The sequence below is a fragment of the Pongo pygmaeus genome, chromosome 19 (assembly GCF_028885625.2).
Source record: "Pongo pygmaeus isolate AG05252 chromosome 19, NHGRI_mPonPyg2-v2.0_pri, whole genome shotgun sequence".
In the NCBI taxonomy this organism is placed as follows: domain Eukaryota; kingdom Metazoa; phylum Chordata; class Mammalia; order Primates; family Hominidae; genus Pongo; species Pongo pygmaeus.
The window spans coordinates 83823890-83841422 of record NC_072392.2 but is presented as its reverse complement, the minus strand read 5'-3'; the positions used below and the strand labels follow the sequence as shown (position 1 = coordinate 83841422).

At 45.3% G+C, this 17533-nt stretch overlaps 1 protein-coding gene across 40 annotated transcripts in view; it reads left to right on the top strand.

Annotated features, from left to right (window-relative positions):
- CEP112 (centrosomal protein 112) overlaps nt 1–17533 on the top strand; it is a 598860-nt gene that overhangs the window by 537150 nt on the left and 44177 nt on the right. For all 40 annotated transcript variants that reach the window (XM_054456162.2, XM_063656440.1, XM_063656450.1 and 37 more), the window contains one exon: nt 3694–3783. In XM_054456162.2, coding sequence (XP_054312137.1) covers nt 3694–3783 — 90 coding nt within the window. The remainder of the gene's footprint in view (nt 1–3693; nt 3784–17533) is intronic.

Below are 17533 nucleotides of genomic sequence, written 5' to 3'. Positions count from 1 at the left end.
GATGATTGAAGTAAATATGTTTAGGGAGTAGAGTTCAAATATTTATGAGTTCCTTCCACAAACATGAATTCAGTGTCACCTGTGTACCAGGCATTGAGCTGGCTTGGCACTGGGCTTGCAGAGATGAAGAGAGGAGAGCCCTGAGCTGCAGTTGCATGCAGACAGTTGCATGCCACCCAGACATGTAAATTAATTCTCTTAAATACTAGATGGATGAAAGCCCAGAGAAGTCCATACTTAGCTCTTGTATAGATTAGGGCAATTACATCATTGAGCAGAATAGGTGCGGTAGGGACTTCCAGGCAAAGAAAAGAGAAAATCAGTACAGAGTGGGAAAGAGGCAGCATGGAGTAACACAAACATATTTAATTTGAAGTTACAGAAATGTGTTAAAATTCCAGTCCAGGCCGGGCGTGGTGGCTTATGCCTGTAATCCCAGCACTTTGAGAGGCCGAAGTGGGTGGATCACAAGGTGAGGAGATTGAGACCATCCTGGCTAACATGGTGAAACCTCGTCTCTACTAAAAATATAAAAAATTAGCCAGGCGTGGTGGCACATGCCTGTAATCCCAGCTACTTGGAGGCTGAGGCAGGAGAATCGCTTGAACCTGGAAGGTGGAGGTCGCAGTGAGCCGAGATCGTGCCACTGCACTCCAGCCTGGGTGACAGAGCGAAACTCTGTCTTAAAAAAAAAAAAAAAAAATTCCAGTGCAGTGCCTTACTGCTAACCACATGGACTTGAGCAAGGTAGTTAACTGCATGGAGCCTCAATTACATCCTCTCTAACACAGATGAAATAATACTGGGTGCACAAAATTGTCATAAGGGTTAAAAATAAAATCCACTCCGTGGATGATAGCTTCTGTTGTTATTGCTGGTAATGACATCTGCATGGCATGCCAAGTCTTCCTACGGCGCAGTGTGGCTGGAGACCAAGCCAGTAGATGAAAGCCCTTGTATGCTGTGCTAAGGAGTGAGAGCTGTCTCTCAGCGGGGCTGGAGTGTTGTTTAAGCATTTCAGTTGGGGAACAACATAATCAGATTTAAGTTTAAGAAGATCACTCTGATGGTGTGAGGATGGATTAGAGAGCAGGAAAAAGTGGGGACAAAAAAATAGATAAATGTTCTTCCCAATACAGTAATCATTACTTTCCCCAATTATGCCATAAAAGAAGCTGATAAGATCCTGTTTGTTGGTAGCTATGAAAGTGGGGGGCGGGGGAAAGGCTACCTCATCAACAAGCACAGAAACTATTGCATTCATCCTTTTGGAAGTAGAACACAACAACAGAATTATAGACAATTCAAGAATGGAGAGATTTCCAAGCTCATTCTCAGACCTGGTTGAGTTGTAGATTTATGATCAAGTCTAATATCAAAGACACCCTAAAGCATGCAAGCTCATTCACAGACCATTTCACTTTTTAAATTAGTTCTTAGCCTGGGGTCCATTCACAGATGGGCTTCAGGCAATCTATGAATGCCCTACAGTGAGAGGCAAAATCATAAAACTATGGTTTTTCTCCTTCTAGGGAGTAACTACATAGCTTTCATCAGATTCTCAGAGGAGTCTAGAACCTCCCAAAAGGTTAAGAACCACTGTTTATCTGGACATAAAAAAGACTGGCATTGTGTTTGCAGGAATCTTTAATGGACACTAACTTAGCCATTGTGTCTGAACTCGTGTCTCTACCTGGATGTGTGATAGGCATTTCAAACTGAACCCAACTGAGGCTGAGCTCCAGCTCCTCTCCTCCAACACCTGCCCTGTCTCTGTGAATGCCAACTGCAGTCTTAGCTCCTCAGGCCAGAATCCCTGGGGTCCTGTTTTTTCCTCTCTCTGCTTCCACTCCCTCAGGGCCGTCATCTCTATTTCGTACGTGGACCTGATCCTTCCTTCATCAGCTGCTACCACCCGGCCCCGCTCTCCGTCTTCCCTTTCCTGGTGTTGCAGTGGCCTCTCCCCTGCTCCCTGCCTCTGCCTTGCCCTTCAGCCTGCTCTTCAGACAACAATGAAAGCGGCAGCTGCTCCCCACCCCCCAGCAGCTTCTTGTCTATCTCTGGGCAAAATCTAAAGCCTTTGACCTGCGAGACTCCACGTGACCTGATGTGACTTGAACCCTGTTATGTCCTTGACTTCACTGCTGCTGCTTTGCTCACTGTCAGCAGTGACCTTATGGCTTCCACAAACATACCGTCTCGGTGTCATTCCACATGCAGTGGCCATTGCTTGGAAGGCTCTTCCTGTGGAAATTTACATGTGACTTGCTCTCTCTTGTCCTTCAGGTCCTTGCCCAGCTAGGACTTCTTGGACCATCTGTTTAAAATCGCAATCCCCTCTTCCTCACACCACTCCAGAATGTCCCCTTCCCTGCTTTATTTTTCTTCTGCACTCATCACGGTTATATAATACACTTACTGTTTGCTTATTGCCTACCTCCACCCCATTATAATCTAAGCATGTGAATGCAAGGAATTTTTTTTTTTTTTTTTGAGACAGGGTCTCATTCTGTCACCCAGACTGGAGTGCAGTGACACAGTCATAGCCCACTGCAGCTTCAAACTCCTGGGCTCAAGTGATCCTCCTGCCTCAGCATCCTAAGTAGCTGGGACCACAGGTTTGCACCCCCACACCCAGCTAATTAAATAAAAAGAAAATTGTAGAAATGATCTTGCTATGTTGCCCAGGCTGATCTTGAATTCCTAGCTTCAAGTGATCCTCCTGCCTTAGCCTTTGAAGGTGCTGAGATCACAGATGTGAACCACTGTGCCTGACCAGGGTTTTTTTTTTTTTTTTTTTTTTGGTCTATTTTCTTTCATTGCTGTGTCTAGAGTACCTATTGTAATTCTTGACACAGAGCAGGAACTCACTAATATTGACTGGATGAAATGAATTTTGTGAATTTGGCACCTTTGCTGCTACCACCCCATGCATTCTGCTCACTGTAACTTTCCATGTAGTATTTCTGTAATTACATTGGATTGTTTGAATGGACAATCCAGTGTCATTATAGAAATAGCACGTGGAAACTACAAGTTCTTTTTCTAGTTCACCTCTTTACTTAACATAGTAATTGATGCAGTGGTAATTATTGGTCTTTGTGGTTTCCATTTCCCATATTAACCTGAATTCTATTTCAAACAGCTACTTGGCAAAGAGTTCACCTCTGTCCATTTCTTACAAGTTCCTCAAATTCCATACCATCCTCTCTGACTTTATAAAGAAATTCCTTTAAGGCTACTATAATTTACTCAAATTATCATAATATAATTTTGAAAAATGTTATGCCGGTCAGATATTACAATTCCTATCTGTCACAATGATATTCAGAGTGTAAGTGTACGTTGCAGGTGTCCTGAGGGAGCCATTTTCATTGCAATAGTGTTATGCTTTATTACATATGCTTTATTACATGCTTGTGGTTCTGTGCTGGGAATATGAGACATTTTAATATATGATTGACATCTGCCAATTTGTCTACTTTGTAACTTTGGAATTTTTTACACTAGGTATTCTTAAAGCAGAAAACATCTTGGCCTGACACACAAAAGTCTGATATTGTTTGCCTGAATGCTTTGGAACAAGAGTAATAAACTAGAGATCTGAGGCCTTTTTAGTGCCAGTTCACGGTGTAAAACTATTTTTGCAAGTGTGCTAATTATTAATGATATCTTTATTTTATACTGTTTCAGGTTTTGCAAGATGAATTAGAAAACCGTTCTAATCAGGTGCGATGTGCAGAGAAAAAATTACAACACAAAGAATTGGAGTCACAGGAACAGGTACCCTCTTCTTTACTATTTGACTCTCTTGTTTACTTTCTCTAGGTTAAGAAGTGTGTGTAGCCAGGTGCAGTGGCTCACACCTGTAATCTCAGCACTTTGGGAGGCCGAGGTGGGTGGATCACCTGAAGTCAGGAGTTCGAGACAAGCCTGGCCAACATGGTGAAACCCTGTCTCTACTAAAAATACAAAAATTAACTTGGTGTGGTGATGGGTACCTGTAATCCTAGTTACTTGGGAGGCTGAGGCAGGAGAATTACTTGAACCCGGGAGGCAGAGGTTGCGGTGAGCCGAGATCGCACCATTGCACTCCAGCCTGGGTGACAAGAACAAAACTCCGTCTCAAAAAAAAAAAAACAAGTTTACGCATTGCCTGTTTCAGTTAAGATGCTTTGAGTGCAAGTAACAGAATATCCCACCCATGGTTGACATAAAAAATAAAGCAATTTATTACGTCACAGAACAAGAAGTCCACAAGTAAAGCATTCTCATGACTCTGCCTCCGGTGCTGGCTTCATTCTAGAAGCAACTTCAGGACGGCTGCAGCAGTGCCAGCCATTCTGCCCAGATCTGCACTATTCGGAGGCAGAAAGGGGCTGCCAGTTTCTAGGGCCTAATGAGTAAGGAAATCTTTCCCGGAAACTACCCCCTCCCTTTACATGTCATTGGCCAGAGAAGGTCACATGCTTAGCCTGGCATACCCGGTCCCTGGCTAAACAACTGAGTATACAAAACCAGTCTAGAATAATCAGGACCCACCTGCTGGTGATAAAACTGGGAGAAGAAGGAAAACTGGAACAAAAAGGAGGGGAAATGGAGTGTTGAGTATGCAGCCAACAGTGTCTGCTATGTCATCGTTTCAAAATAAATGGATGTTATTTTGCTTAGAGGCATAAATCACGTTTTCTTTTGAATTTTAGTTTTCTCCTCTTTCTTTCCATTCTTTTCAAAATAATGTAATATAACCCAGAATAGTATGGCTATGACAATAGCTAATGACCTATTTTATTTTTAAATGACAGCATTATTTTCACCCAACTCTTCTGGTTATAATAAATTACACTTAGTGGTAATTTTGACACTTTAAAAAGTTAACGTGTATCACTAGAGACCATGAATCTTGATGAAACCCTTTATAAATGCGTTGTCCTCAGCCATTGAGTATAGCATTGCTAATATTGATCTAAGTGCCACCAATCCATTAAGTACAGAAACAGTCATAGGAATTGACAGATGTTTATACTTTGGTTGTAAAACTCAGTACAGGAATATTGGCATATTATATTAGCTTATTCTGAATTTGGGGGAAGGGGAAACACAAAAGTAAGGCTAATAGGGAAGGTTTTCTTTTCTTCTTTAATCTCTGGAGATGTTTACAAACAGGATCCCACGATAGAGGATTGTACAAAATGATGAAAGTAAGCACTTAATAGATGCTGACTGTTAATACTTACTGAATTGACTTGCCCTCCTATAATTCCTTCCTACTCTCTAATAAACTCTGTGTCATATGTATATCACATATGTATGTATATATCATGTATATAAGAGATGCATAAATATACATATATACATATACGTTTTATACAATGTCTATGTAATACACCCAACAATAGGATAACAAAATAGAATAATACTAGAATAAAAAAATAATAATAACTAGGCCGGGTGCAGTGGCTCACACCTGTAATCCCAACACTTAGGGAGGCCAAGGTGGGCAGATCAATGAAGTCAAGAGTTCGAGACCAGTCTGGCCAACATGGCAAAACCCTGTCTCTCCTAAAAATACAAAAATTAGCCAGGCGTGGTGGCAGGCGCCTATAGTCCTAGCTACTCAGGAGGCTGAGGCAGGAGAATTGCTTGAACTGGGGAGGCAGAGGTTGCAGTGAGCCGAGATCACGCCACTGCACTCCAGCCTGGGAGACAGAGCAAGACTCCATCTCAAAAAAATTAAAATTAAAATTAAAATTAATAATAGCTATACCTTATCAAATGCTGACAAGATGACAGACACTGTACAAGAAATGTTACACATACTGGTTCATTTAATTTTCACAATAACCGTGTAAGATTAGTATTATCATCTGCATTTTGTGAATAGCATGCCAAAATCCAGAGTGATTAACTCATCCAAGATCACACAGCAGTGGATCCAAGATCACACAGTAGTAGAAGAGTATTCAGATCCAGGTTTATCTGAACTCCATACTTTTGCTCCTTCCATGACAATTCTCAAGTTACATATCTAGCAAATAAAAAAAAAAAACTGGATAGCAATGATAGAGAAAGTAAACTTATCAAGGATGGCAGGCAAACAGACATTGTATTCCTGCTTCCTGGTAGAGGAGCAAATGCCATTGACTTTCCATGGGCAGAGAAAAGCAGCGAGCAAAGGAACACGAGCACAGCAGACTTGCCCATCATGTGCCAAGTCAAGGAGATGAAAATGCCTCTTCGGATGGGAGCATGGATTTGTTCATGTCAAATCAGCAGGTCTAATTGTCACTGAAGGTCAACTGAGCCCCATCCTCTGTAGATGATGCTTGTAATTAAAAGAAGGAGAAAAGACAAGCTTCTTAAAGGCAGGAAAAGGTGCTCCCTGGAGGTCTGGGGCTTCTCTAGTTTGTGGTAAAATATGACTTAAGGTAAAACTTTTGTTGACATCAATTTAATTCATGGCAAAACTTCACACAGAAAATTCCATAATATATTGAGAGTAGGGAAATTAAGAAATCCCAAATGAACAATAGAGAAGGATTCAGGAACTACTTTCAGTCTTTTTTTATTGACTTCTTTTTGATCATCAAAGTTGCTTTCATCTTTGTAGTGACAATAGCTTTTTAGAATATTTCTTACACTAATTCCTGATATCTTCTATTAGGCTACAGTTTACCAAAGAAATGTCAGGAAATACCCATGGGTAAAGCTGAATATTTCATAATCTTTGTAACCAAGAGATGTTGGGTTCTTTCCACAAGGTCCTAGGGTGTAGCTAAAAAAAAAAAAAAAAAAAAAAAAGCCAGTTGTTTCAATTAAACTGCATAACAAATAATAGATATTTAACAAATACTATTCATCTATATTTAGCTTAATCTTTTACCTAAATTTGACCTATGTCCCCCTTTAAATTTGTGACACTAATACAAGTAGTCAAAAATAATTAGAACTAGGCTAGGCACGGTGGCTCATGCCTGTAATACCAGCACTTTGGAAAGCCGATCGCCTGAGATTAGGAGTTCAAGACCAGCCTGTCCAACATGGTGAAATCCTGTCTCTACTAAAAATACAAAAGTTAGCCAGGTGTGGTGGCGGGCACCTGTAATCCCAGCTACTTGGGAGGCTGAGGCAGGAGAATCTCCTGAACCTGGGAGGCGGAGGTTGCAGCGAGCCGAGATTGTGCCATTGCACTCCAGCCTGGGTGACAGAGCAAGACACCATCCAAAAAAAAAATTAGAACTATTGTCATAGACAGTTTTTAGGATCTGCTAAATATGATAACTAAGGATATCTAAAATGTTGAGATTGTCACATTATGAATGTATTTTTCGCTGTTCATCAAAGCAACTTCAATAATAGTAGCTAGTCTCACATCAGCCAATCGAACAACTAAAATGTGTTTGAAACAGCCCCTGAGGACTATCTTCTCTTTCTTTTCAAGCAAATATTGTTATCCTGATACTAGTTGCATTAAGGAATCAAAATTGAAACTGGCAGAATTACAAAAGACAATTTCCTAAGCTACTTTTTTTAACTTGCTTGCTTTAAAAATGTTTAAATGGTTCTGGTTTTCATTTAAGAAAAATTTCTGTGTTTTGATTCTATAAAAACAAGAAATGAATGAGGCATTGTAAAAGTTATGTTTTTAATTAAAAACAAAAAGCTGCTTCTCATCAGGTCTTGATGGGTGGCATCTTTGCTGCCCACCACATGCCTTGGTGCCACCAACCCTCTCTTCTGTCCCCTCACGTGGACAGATCAGCACACAGAGTCCCCAGGGAAGATGAGCTCATTGGGGGGCACAAAGGGTTAATTTGCTCCTTGGGCAGATTCAAGAGAAATAACACTAATAGAATCAGAAAATAAATTTTCTAAGTCAGCTTTACAAAAACGTGATGTTTTCTCTAATCAATAAACAGCAATTTAAAATCACCATTATTTTTATTCATAGGAGGAGGTAATAATTTCGAATTGCAGTTTATTCTGAGCAAGAACCCCATAATTTCATCAAAGAAGGTAGATCAGAGCTTGAGTCAGACTTTTTCATTGTGCAAAGAAACTGAGTCATCAGGAAGGATGTGACTTCCCTAATGTACAACACGGTAGTGGCAGACCCAGGGTAGGTCTGTAAGTGGTCTGCTTACTCCCAGAATATTATTTTCCACTGCGTTAAACACTGTGTAAAATTGATATATGCCATCTGTCACTCGGGTGCAGGTACAGATTAAAATATTATGGGTAAAACTAAAATTCACTTAGTTTCATTATTCACAATGGGGAGCAAACAATGTTTCGTTATTCACAATGAGACCAGATAATTTGGTCTGATAAATTATAGAAAAGGAAAGGAAGGTCCCTCCCCCTCCCCCTCCCCCTCTCCCTCTCCCCTTTCTTCGGTCTCCCTCTCCTTTTTTCGGTCTCCCTCTGTTGCTGAAGCTGGACTGTACTGCCGTGATCTCGGCTCGCTGCAACCTCCCTGCCTCGGGCTCCTGTGATTCTCCTGCCTCGGCCTGCCGAGTGCCTGGGATTGCAGGCGCACGCGCCGCCACGCCTGACTGGTTTTTGTATTTTTGGTAGAGATGGGGTTTCGCGGTGTTGACCCGGCTGGTCTCCAGCTCCTGGCCTCGAGTGATCTGCCTGCCTCGGCCTCCCGAGGTGCTGGGATTGCAGACGGAGTCTCGCTCACTCAATGCTCAATGGTGCTCAGGCTGGAGTGCAGTGGCGTGATCTCGGCTCGCTACAACCTCCACCTACCAGCCTCCTGCCTTGGCCTCTTAAAGTGCTAAGATTACAGCCTCTGCCCCGCCACCACCCCGTCTAGGAAGTGAGGAGCGTCTCTGCCTGGCCGCCCATCGTCTGGGATGTGAGGAGCCCCTCTGCCCGGCTGTCCCATCTGGGAAGTGAGGAGCGCCTCTGCCCGGCCGCCATCCTGTATAGGAAGTGAGGAACGTCTCTGCCCAGCCGCCCATCGTCTGGGATGTGAGGAGCGCCTCTGCCCGGCAGCCCCGTCTGGGAAGTGAGGAGCGCCTCTGCCCAGTCGCCCAACGTCTGGGAAGTGAGGAGCGCCTCTGCCCGGCCGCCCTGTCTCGGAAGTGAGGAGAGCCTCTGCCTGGCCGCCCCGTCTGGGAAGTGAGGAGCGTCTCTGCCCGGCCGCCCATCGTCTGGGAAGTGAGGAGCGCCTCTGCCCGGCCGCCATCCTGTATAGGAAGTGAGGAGCGTCTCTGCCCGGCTGCCCATCGTCTGGGAAGTGAGGAGCGCCTCTGCCCGGCTGACCCGTCTGGGAGGAAGTGAGGAGCGTCTCTGCCCGGCTGCCCATCGTCTGGGAAGTGAGGAGCGCCTCTGCCCGGCTGACCCGTCTGGGAGGAAGTGAGGAGCGCCCCTGCCCGGCCGTCATCCTGTATAGGAAGTGAGGAGCGTCTCTGCCCGGCTGCCCATCGTCTGGGAAGTGAGGAGCGCCTCTGCCCGGCCACCTCGTCTGGGAGGAAGTGAGGAGCGCCTCTGCCCGGCCGCCCCATCTGGGAGGTGAGGAGTGCCTCTGCCCGGCCGCCGCGTCTGGGAGGTGAGGAGAGCCTCTGCCCGGCCGCCCCGTCTGGGAGGAAGTGAGGAGCGCCTCTGCCCGGCCGCCCCATCTGGGAGGTGAGGAGTGCCTCTGCCTGGCCGCCACCCCGTCTGGGAGGAAGTGAGGAGCGCCTCTGCCTGGCTGCCCCGTCTGGGAGATGAGGAGCACCTCTGCCCGGCCGCCCCGTCTGGGAGGTGAGGAGCGCCTCTGCCCGGCCACCCCGTCTGGGAAGTGAGGAGCGCCTCTGCCCGGCCGCCCCGTCTGGGAAGTGAGGAGCGCCTATGCCCGGCCACCTCGTCTGGGAGGAAGTGAGGAGCGCCTCTGCCCGGCCGCCCCATCTGGGAGGTGAGGAGTGCCTCTGCCCGGCCGCCGCGTCTGGGAGGTGAGGAGAGCCTCTGCCCGGCCGCCCCGTCTGGGAGGAAGTGAGGAGCGCCTCTGCCCGGCCGCCCCATCTGGGAGGTGAGGAGTGCCTCTGCCTGGCCGCCACCCCGTCTGGGAGGAAGTGAGGAGCGCCTCTGCCTGGCTGCCCCGTCTGGGAGATGAGGAGCACCTCTGCCCGGCCGCCCCGTCTGGGAGGTGAGGAGCGCCTCTGCCCGGCCACCCCGTCTGGGAAGTGAGGAGCGCCTCTGCCCGGCCACCCCGTCTGGGAAGTGAGGAGCGCCTATGCCCGGCCGCCCTGTCTGGGAAGTGAGGAGCGCCTCTGCCCGGCTGCCCCGTCTGGGAAGTGAGGAGCGCCTCTGCCCAGCCGCCACCCCATATGGGAAGTGAGGAGCGCCTCTGCCTGGCCACCCCGTCTGGGAGGTGAGGAGCGCCTCTGCCCGGCCGCCACCCCGTCTGGGAGGAAGTGAGGAGCGCCTCTGCCCGGCCGCCACACCGTCTGGGAGATGAGGAGCACCTCTGCCTGGCCACCCCATCTGGGAGATGAGGAGCACCTCTGCCTGGCCACCCCATCTGGGAGGTGAGGAGCACCTCTGCCTGGCCACCCCGTCTGGGAGGTGAGGAGCGCCTCTGCCCGGCCGCCACCCCGTCTGGGAGGAAGTGAGGAGCGCCTCTGCCCAGCCGCCACACCGTCTGGGAGATGAGGAGCACCTCTGCCTGGCCACCCCGTCTGGGAAGTGAGGAGCGCCTCTGCCTGGCTGCCCCGTCTGGGAAGTGAGGAGCGCCTCTGCCTGGCTGCCCCGTCTGGGAAGTGAGGAGCGCCTCTGCCCGGCCGCCCTGTCTGGGAGGTGTACCCAACAGCTCCGAAGAGACAGCGACCATCGGGAGCGGGCCATGAGGACGATGGCGGTTTTGTTGAAAAGAAGGGGGGAAGTGTGGGGAAAGGAAGGAGAGATCAGATTGTTGCTGTGTCTGTGTAGAAAGAGGTGGGCATAGGAGACTCCATTTTGTTCTGACTAGGAGAAATTCTTCTGCCTTGGGATGCTATTGATCTATGGCCTTTCCCCCAGCCCCGTGCTCTCTGAGACATGTGCTGTGTCAACTCAGGGTTAAATGGAGTAAGGGCTGTGCAAGATGTGCTTTGTTAAACAGATGCTTGAAGGCAGCATGCTCTTTAAGAGTCATCACCACTCCCTAATCTCAAGTACCCAGGGGCACAAACACTGCAGAAGGCCGCGGGGACCTCTGCCTAGGAAAACCAGAGACCTTTGTTCATGTGTTTATCTGCTGACCTTCTCTCCACTATTATCCTATGACCCTGCCATATCCCCCTCTCCGAGAAACACCCAAGAATCATCAATAAATACTTCATAAATTAAAAAAAAAAAAAAAAGAATAAAGAAAGTTGAGTTTGGCTAAAAAAAAAAAGAAAAGGAAGAAAATAAATAGTCTAAAAATTTTCTTGTTATTCTTAACACTGTGTAAAGCATGTATTTATAACAAAGACACCAAACAATGTCAGAGTCTAACATACCAACATGTGGATATTAACATACACAGAGCCAAACCCCCTGCTTCAAACTGGCTATCTTAAAATTTGAAAGTATGAATAGCTTTAATTACACTGATCACTCAGTTTCCCAGAAGAATATTTTATTAAACAAATTAGTGAGAAAAAAACAATACTTTAGAGATGTTCTAATGAATAAAATACAATGCTGAGTGTTTCACAGGAGACTCAGTCTTTTTTTACTCAACATTTTATTCTTTTAACAGGTGTATTTTGCTAAACAGTGTTAGGTCTGAGAAGAAACGAAGATGAATAAGTTATAGATTTTGCCCTCAAGGAGTTTACAGTCTGATAGAGTAAATGGGATGTGTATAAAATGTAGACTGCAGGCATGGAATGGAAGTTGGTTCTTTTTTTTTTTTTTAATGACGGAGTCTCGCTCTGTTGCCCAGGCTGCAGTGCAGTGGCGCTATCTTGGCTCACTGCAACCTCTGCTTCCCGGGTTCAAGTAATTCTTCTGCCTCAGCCTCCCGAGTAGCTGGGATTACAGGCGCCTGCCACCACGCCCGGCTAATTTTTGTATTTTTAGTAGAGACGGGGTTTCACCATATTGGCCAGGCTGGTCTCGAACTCCTAACCTTGTGATCTGCCCGCCTTCGCCTTCCAAAGTGCTGGGATTACAGGCCTGAGCCACCGCACCCAGCTGGAAGTTGGTTCTTTTTCTAAATGGCTTAGAGGCTCAGAATCACAATATGCAGAAAGAATACAAGCACTGGTCCTTCCTTCCATCTTCCCTGATCCTATCGGAAGGAAGGAGAGGATCTTTAACCAGGAAGAGGTTAGGGTCCCACTGCCTAGGCAGTGTGTGGCACTTGCTAATTTGGGGTTGTTTCAAGAGCTTGCAGTCCTCCGGTGAACTGGGTCCTTCCAAAGCTGGTCGGAAGGGATCAGCATTCTGCCAGCCTTCTCTTGAAGGCTCCTGGCTTCTACCTTGTCTTGCTGTCTTGGGTTGCCCCTGGGGTCGTCTTTGGTTTTCTGCTCAGTATTTTTTGCAGCCAGCTGGTTTAGTTCTAAGTCTCATCTGGTTTTGCAAGCATTAAAGATCTGGACTGTGCAGGCACAAGTGACTCATAAATTATTTTAAAATAGCTAAAAGTCACACTTTAACATTTTGATCACAGCTTTGCAGCAACCAACTTCATATTTAAGGCCTAGACACATCAACTAATTTAGGAGAGACACTAGTGACCAAAGACAGTCTCCGTGGTAATCGTGTGTGTTTACGGGTTGCAGGGTGGGGAAAGAGGTTCCGTCTTGGGTTGCAGGGTCCCAGAGACCCTCACCAAGGCACAGGGAGAGAAACCAGAAGAGGCTTCAAGGACTGTCGTGATCTAGTGGGAAAGGTGCTGCTGGTTCTCAGTCCGCCTTTGTCACTGCTAATCATGTGATCATGGGTAAGCCACTCAACCTTTCTGGATAATGGGTTCCTAATCAGTAAAATGTTAGTAAAATATCTTCCCACAGGGTTCTTGGGAACATCAAAACCAGATAAAGTGTGTAAAAATACTTCAAAAACTATAAAACATCATAGAGATGCAACGTGTATGATTATAGTTATTTATAGAGGAGAAGGGAACATCTGGACTGGGCATTAACAGAGAGGAAGGACATTCTAGTTAGAGGGCAGAGTGAAGAGCAGAACATGCCTAGTATTCAAGGGACATTGAGTAACATCTTGGCCAGAAGGTGTGATATCAGTGAAGAGGAAAACAAGACCAGAGAGTTCGTTTTGTTCATTTAATCCATTAAAAAAAGGGAAGAGGGATCCTTTGTTACTGAGTATCTACTCTTTACTGAGCACTGTGCTGTGTGTCAGGACCAGCAGCCAATTCTGGATGGAATGCTGAGCAGTTCAGTCATTCGTTAGAAAGCAGTTGTCAGCAATGGAGGACTTTTTCTTTGCTGGGGAGTGCTAGATGACTGAGGTTATATTTTACAAAGATTAGTCCAGCAGGGAAGATGAACAAGAAATGAAAGGAGACCAATTCAGAGGTTATGGCCTAAAATTCACGTCACTGATCACAAGAGAAATACGGAAGGCTTGAGCTGGATGTTGTCAAAAGGGGTAGAAAGAAGAGGGTAAATGTGAAGATGCATTTAAAAGGAAAAATTCAGGCCGGGCGCGGTGGCTCACGCCTGTAATCCTAACACTTTGGGAGGCCGAGGCGGGTGGATTATGAGGTCAGGAGCTCAAGGCCAGCCTGATCAAGATGTTGAAACCCTGTCTCTACTAAAACTACAAAAATTAGCCGGGTGCGGTGGCAGGTGCCTGTAATCCCAGCTACTCAGGAGACTGAGGCAGGAGAATCACTTGAACCCGGGCAGCAGAGGTTGCAGTGAGCTGAGATCGCACCACTGCACTCCAGCCTGTGTGACAGAATGAGACTCCATCTCAAAAAAAAAAAGAAAGAAAAGAAAAATTCAGGTCCGGCATAATGGTGACTCACACCTGTAATCCCAGCACTTTGGGAGGCTGAGACAAGCAGGCTGCTTGAGCCCAGGAGTTCCAGACCAGCCTGGCCAACATGGTGAAACCCCGTCTCTTAAAAAAAAAATGCAAAAATATTAGCCAGATGTGGTGATGTGCACCTGTAGTCCTAGATACTCAGGAGGCTAAGGTAGGAGGATCCCTTGAGACAGGGAGGCAGAGGTTGCAGTGAGCCAAGATTGCGCCACTGTACTCTAGCCTGGGCTACAGAGGGTGATCCTGTCTCAAAAAAATAAAAAAATAAAAAAAGGAAAAATTCACAGAATATAGAGATTTAGAGAGTGGAAGAAAGGAATGTGTTGAAAATAATACCTTGTTTTTTAATTGATAAGCTGGTGTATAGTGGACAATGACACTATCATGTTTTTAGATGTTGCATCCTAGATGCTAGCAGGAGGACATTCATTTGGAGGCATTTAAATGAAAATCTGAATCCAGAAGTCAAGAAAGAGCCCTAGGACTTTAAGCATATCAGAGTCGTCTTGATGCAGATATAGTAGAAACCCAGAATGTGTGGATAATATTGACAAAGAAGAGCATAGAGGGATATAAGAGGGCCATGAGCAGATTGGTAGGCAGGGTCACAGCCAAGGGACCAGAGAAGATAGAGGAAGACACAAAGAAGATTGAAAAGGAATGGGTAGGAAGAGCAGAGTCAGGAGAATTTAAAGGCAGGAAAACCAAAGAGAATTTCCTACTAGACATTACGCCCCTTAGGGTAAGGACCCGATCTGTCATCTTCATGGCATCCACCAGCGCTTGTTGAATTGAATCACTCTGTAAGGCCTTTGCTTTCCGGAGCCCCTATCCTCAAAACAGCCCTGCCCACCTGATGTCCCAGTTTTATCTATCTGTGCCTTTGCAGCACTTTCTGTGGCCCCCTGATATGGTTAGACTTTGTGTCTCCACCCAAATCTCATCTTGAATTGTAATCCCCTGGTGTTGAGGGAGAGACCTGGTGGGAGGTGACTGGATCATGGGGGTCGGTCTCCCCCATGCTGTTCCTGTGTTAGTGAGTTCTCACAAGATCTGATGGTTTTATAAGGGGCTCTTCCCCTTTCTCTCACTCACTCTGTCTCCTGCCGCCTTGTGAAGAAGGTGCCTGCTTCCTCTTCTGCCATGATTGTAAGTTTTCTGAGGCCTCCCAGCCATGCAAAACTGTGAGTCAATTAAACCTCCTTTGTTTATAAATTACCCAGTCTTGGGTAGTATCTTTATAGCAGTGTGAGAACAGACTAAAATGCACCCCTCCTCCCGCCCCCGGCATTAAAGCTTTTTCCATCAAACTCCCTCAGTAGATGGTACACTTTGAGGGTGGGACCTGAGCTGGGACTGTGTCATGTTTATCTTTGTATCCCAGCATTTAGCCCAGCATCAGGCCCAATGGTGCTCGGTGAATTAATGGGAAGAAGAAGGATGGGATAGAAAGAGGGAGAGGGAGGGTGACAGGTGGAGAGAAGGAGGGAGGAAGAATTAGCAGCATCACAGGCCACAGGGACTTTGAGGACGAAGAGTTCCAAAAGTTGCTGAACTTGGGGAACTTGGGTGCTGATTACAGGCCCTTGGTATTGGGCCTCCTAAACATATTCTAAGTGACTTTTTCTAAGTGTATTCTTGCCTAGACTTTTATCAAAACAAATATTAAAGATATTCTTTCATCATTTTCATCCGGGGTGGTCATTTCATCTGGTAGGGTCATTCATGGCTTCTCTGGGCCCTCAGCTATTCCTCAGACATTATAGCACCAAAAAGCGTTCACAGGTCAGGGAAAGATGAAGAGAAAGCAAAATGCCAGTGCCGTGCCCTTGCGGCCCACCTTTCTGCTCTCCTCTAAAACAAGACAGATTTTTCTTTCAATTCTCTCCTATAAGAAGGCCAAAGCAGAAAAGACACCAAAAAAGTCCTTGATTTTTCTCTATAGATGAACTTAGCATTCTGCTGATTCCTTCCTAGGTCTCTGGGTTTTTAAAGAATAAAACTTGGTCCCTTTAGTATAAGTAGCTTTCGGGTAATATTAGACGACTCTGGAAGCTCCTTAGCTCCTTCCGCCTGTTATACCATTACAACTAGTATCATTTGTATTCCCAAAGAGTTGATTTGCCTCCCACAATGCCCAGTGATCTATCCAGGAGTAGCATGGATATTAGGAGAACCAAAATCAATAAATTTAAAGCTTTCAGTGGATAGCACTGCTTATCTTTAAACCACCTCAGTCATCATCAACGGTAACCAACAAATCTATGGAGTCACAGACAGCCTTAAAGAAGAAGATGCTATAGAGACAGAAAATCAATTGTGCAATAATTGTGACAATTGTTAAAAAGAATTGGCCTTCTACAGATTTCCAAGCCTTTAATTTCCATTTTCCATAAAGGATTTTAAAACCTCACAGTCTTAGCTGCTGTTGGCTAACTCATCTGCAGTGAAGTCTATTTAAAAGTACTAACAACTCAAAGCTATGTTTCATCCCAAAGCACATTATGAAAACAGGAATTGCAACAGAAATGTAATTCAAAGACTTTTATTGACTTTTCATGTTTAATGGTTATTATTCTGATTTGTTTCGAGTGATTTTAATAACCACAGTTTATTTACAAAATTCAGACTAATTCTTTTGTTCCCATGCCAACAAAATACATTTGTTCCCAGACAGCTGGTATGATGCATCATTCTAAGACTTGTTATGAGAGATAGAACCACATTTAATTTTGGCCACATGTTATTCTCCGTGACAGTTTGAATACTTGCCTCTGTTTTCTGGAAAAAAAAAAAAAAAAAACCCTTGAACCACAGTGTCAAGGACATTAGTATTTTTATTAAATACACATCTTATCAAAATATTTCTTATAAATCAGTTATTCTAATAGATTTTGGTGGCAAAGCAAGTCAAACACTTGCACCCAAAACCCTCACTAAAAACCATACACAATGATTACAACGCCATTTTTAAAGGATCACTTAAAGCACTCCTCTAGTGTGAACGTGCTCTGTTTCATCTTTGCTTTCTTGAGATTCTCTTTGTTTTTAACCTCACTGGGCTGAGTGTGCTGGGGGAGGAGAGAAGAGGCGGGATCCTCTATGTGCTTGCTGCATGTTTTTAATCCCGTGCTTTGCTGACATATCAAATCCACGTGTCAGCAAAGCACCGACTGCATCGCTGCAGCTGTTTTTCCATAAAGCATTTTCTACATTGTTGAAGTGGCTCTTCGTCTCTACAGTGAATACTGAGGGATGACGAAGACCACGGGGAGGGCCGCAGGAGCACACAGGACTCTGACCTGGGACTGGAGGGTTCAAAGCCAGGCTGTGCCTGCCTTGGGGCTGGGTCTCATCTTCTATTCTTAGAATGAAGTAGTGTTGTGGTATAGTCTCATGTCTTTCCATTTAATTTTTAAGACAGTTTTGGCTTTAATTTTAGCCTTGTTAAAAATTATGTTTTCAATCAAAACGTGATTTACTCCAAACAAGTAAATTATGGAGGCTCTTAAAGAATAAAATAGAAAAAACTTAAAACCAAGATGTGTTCTATCCCACCTTT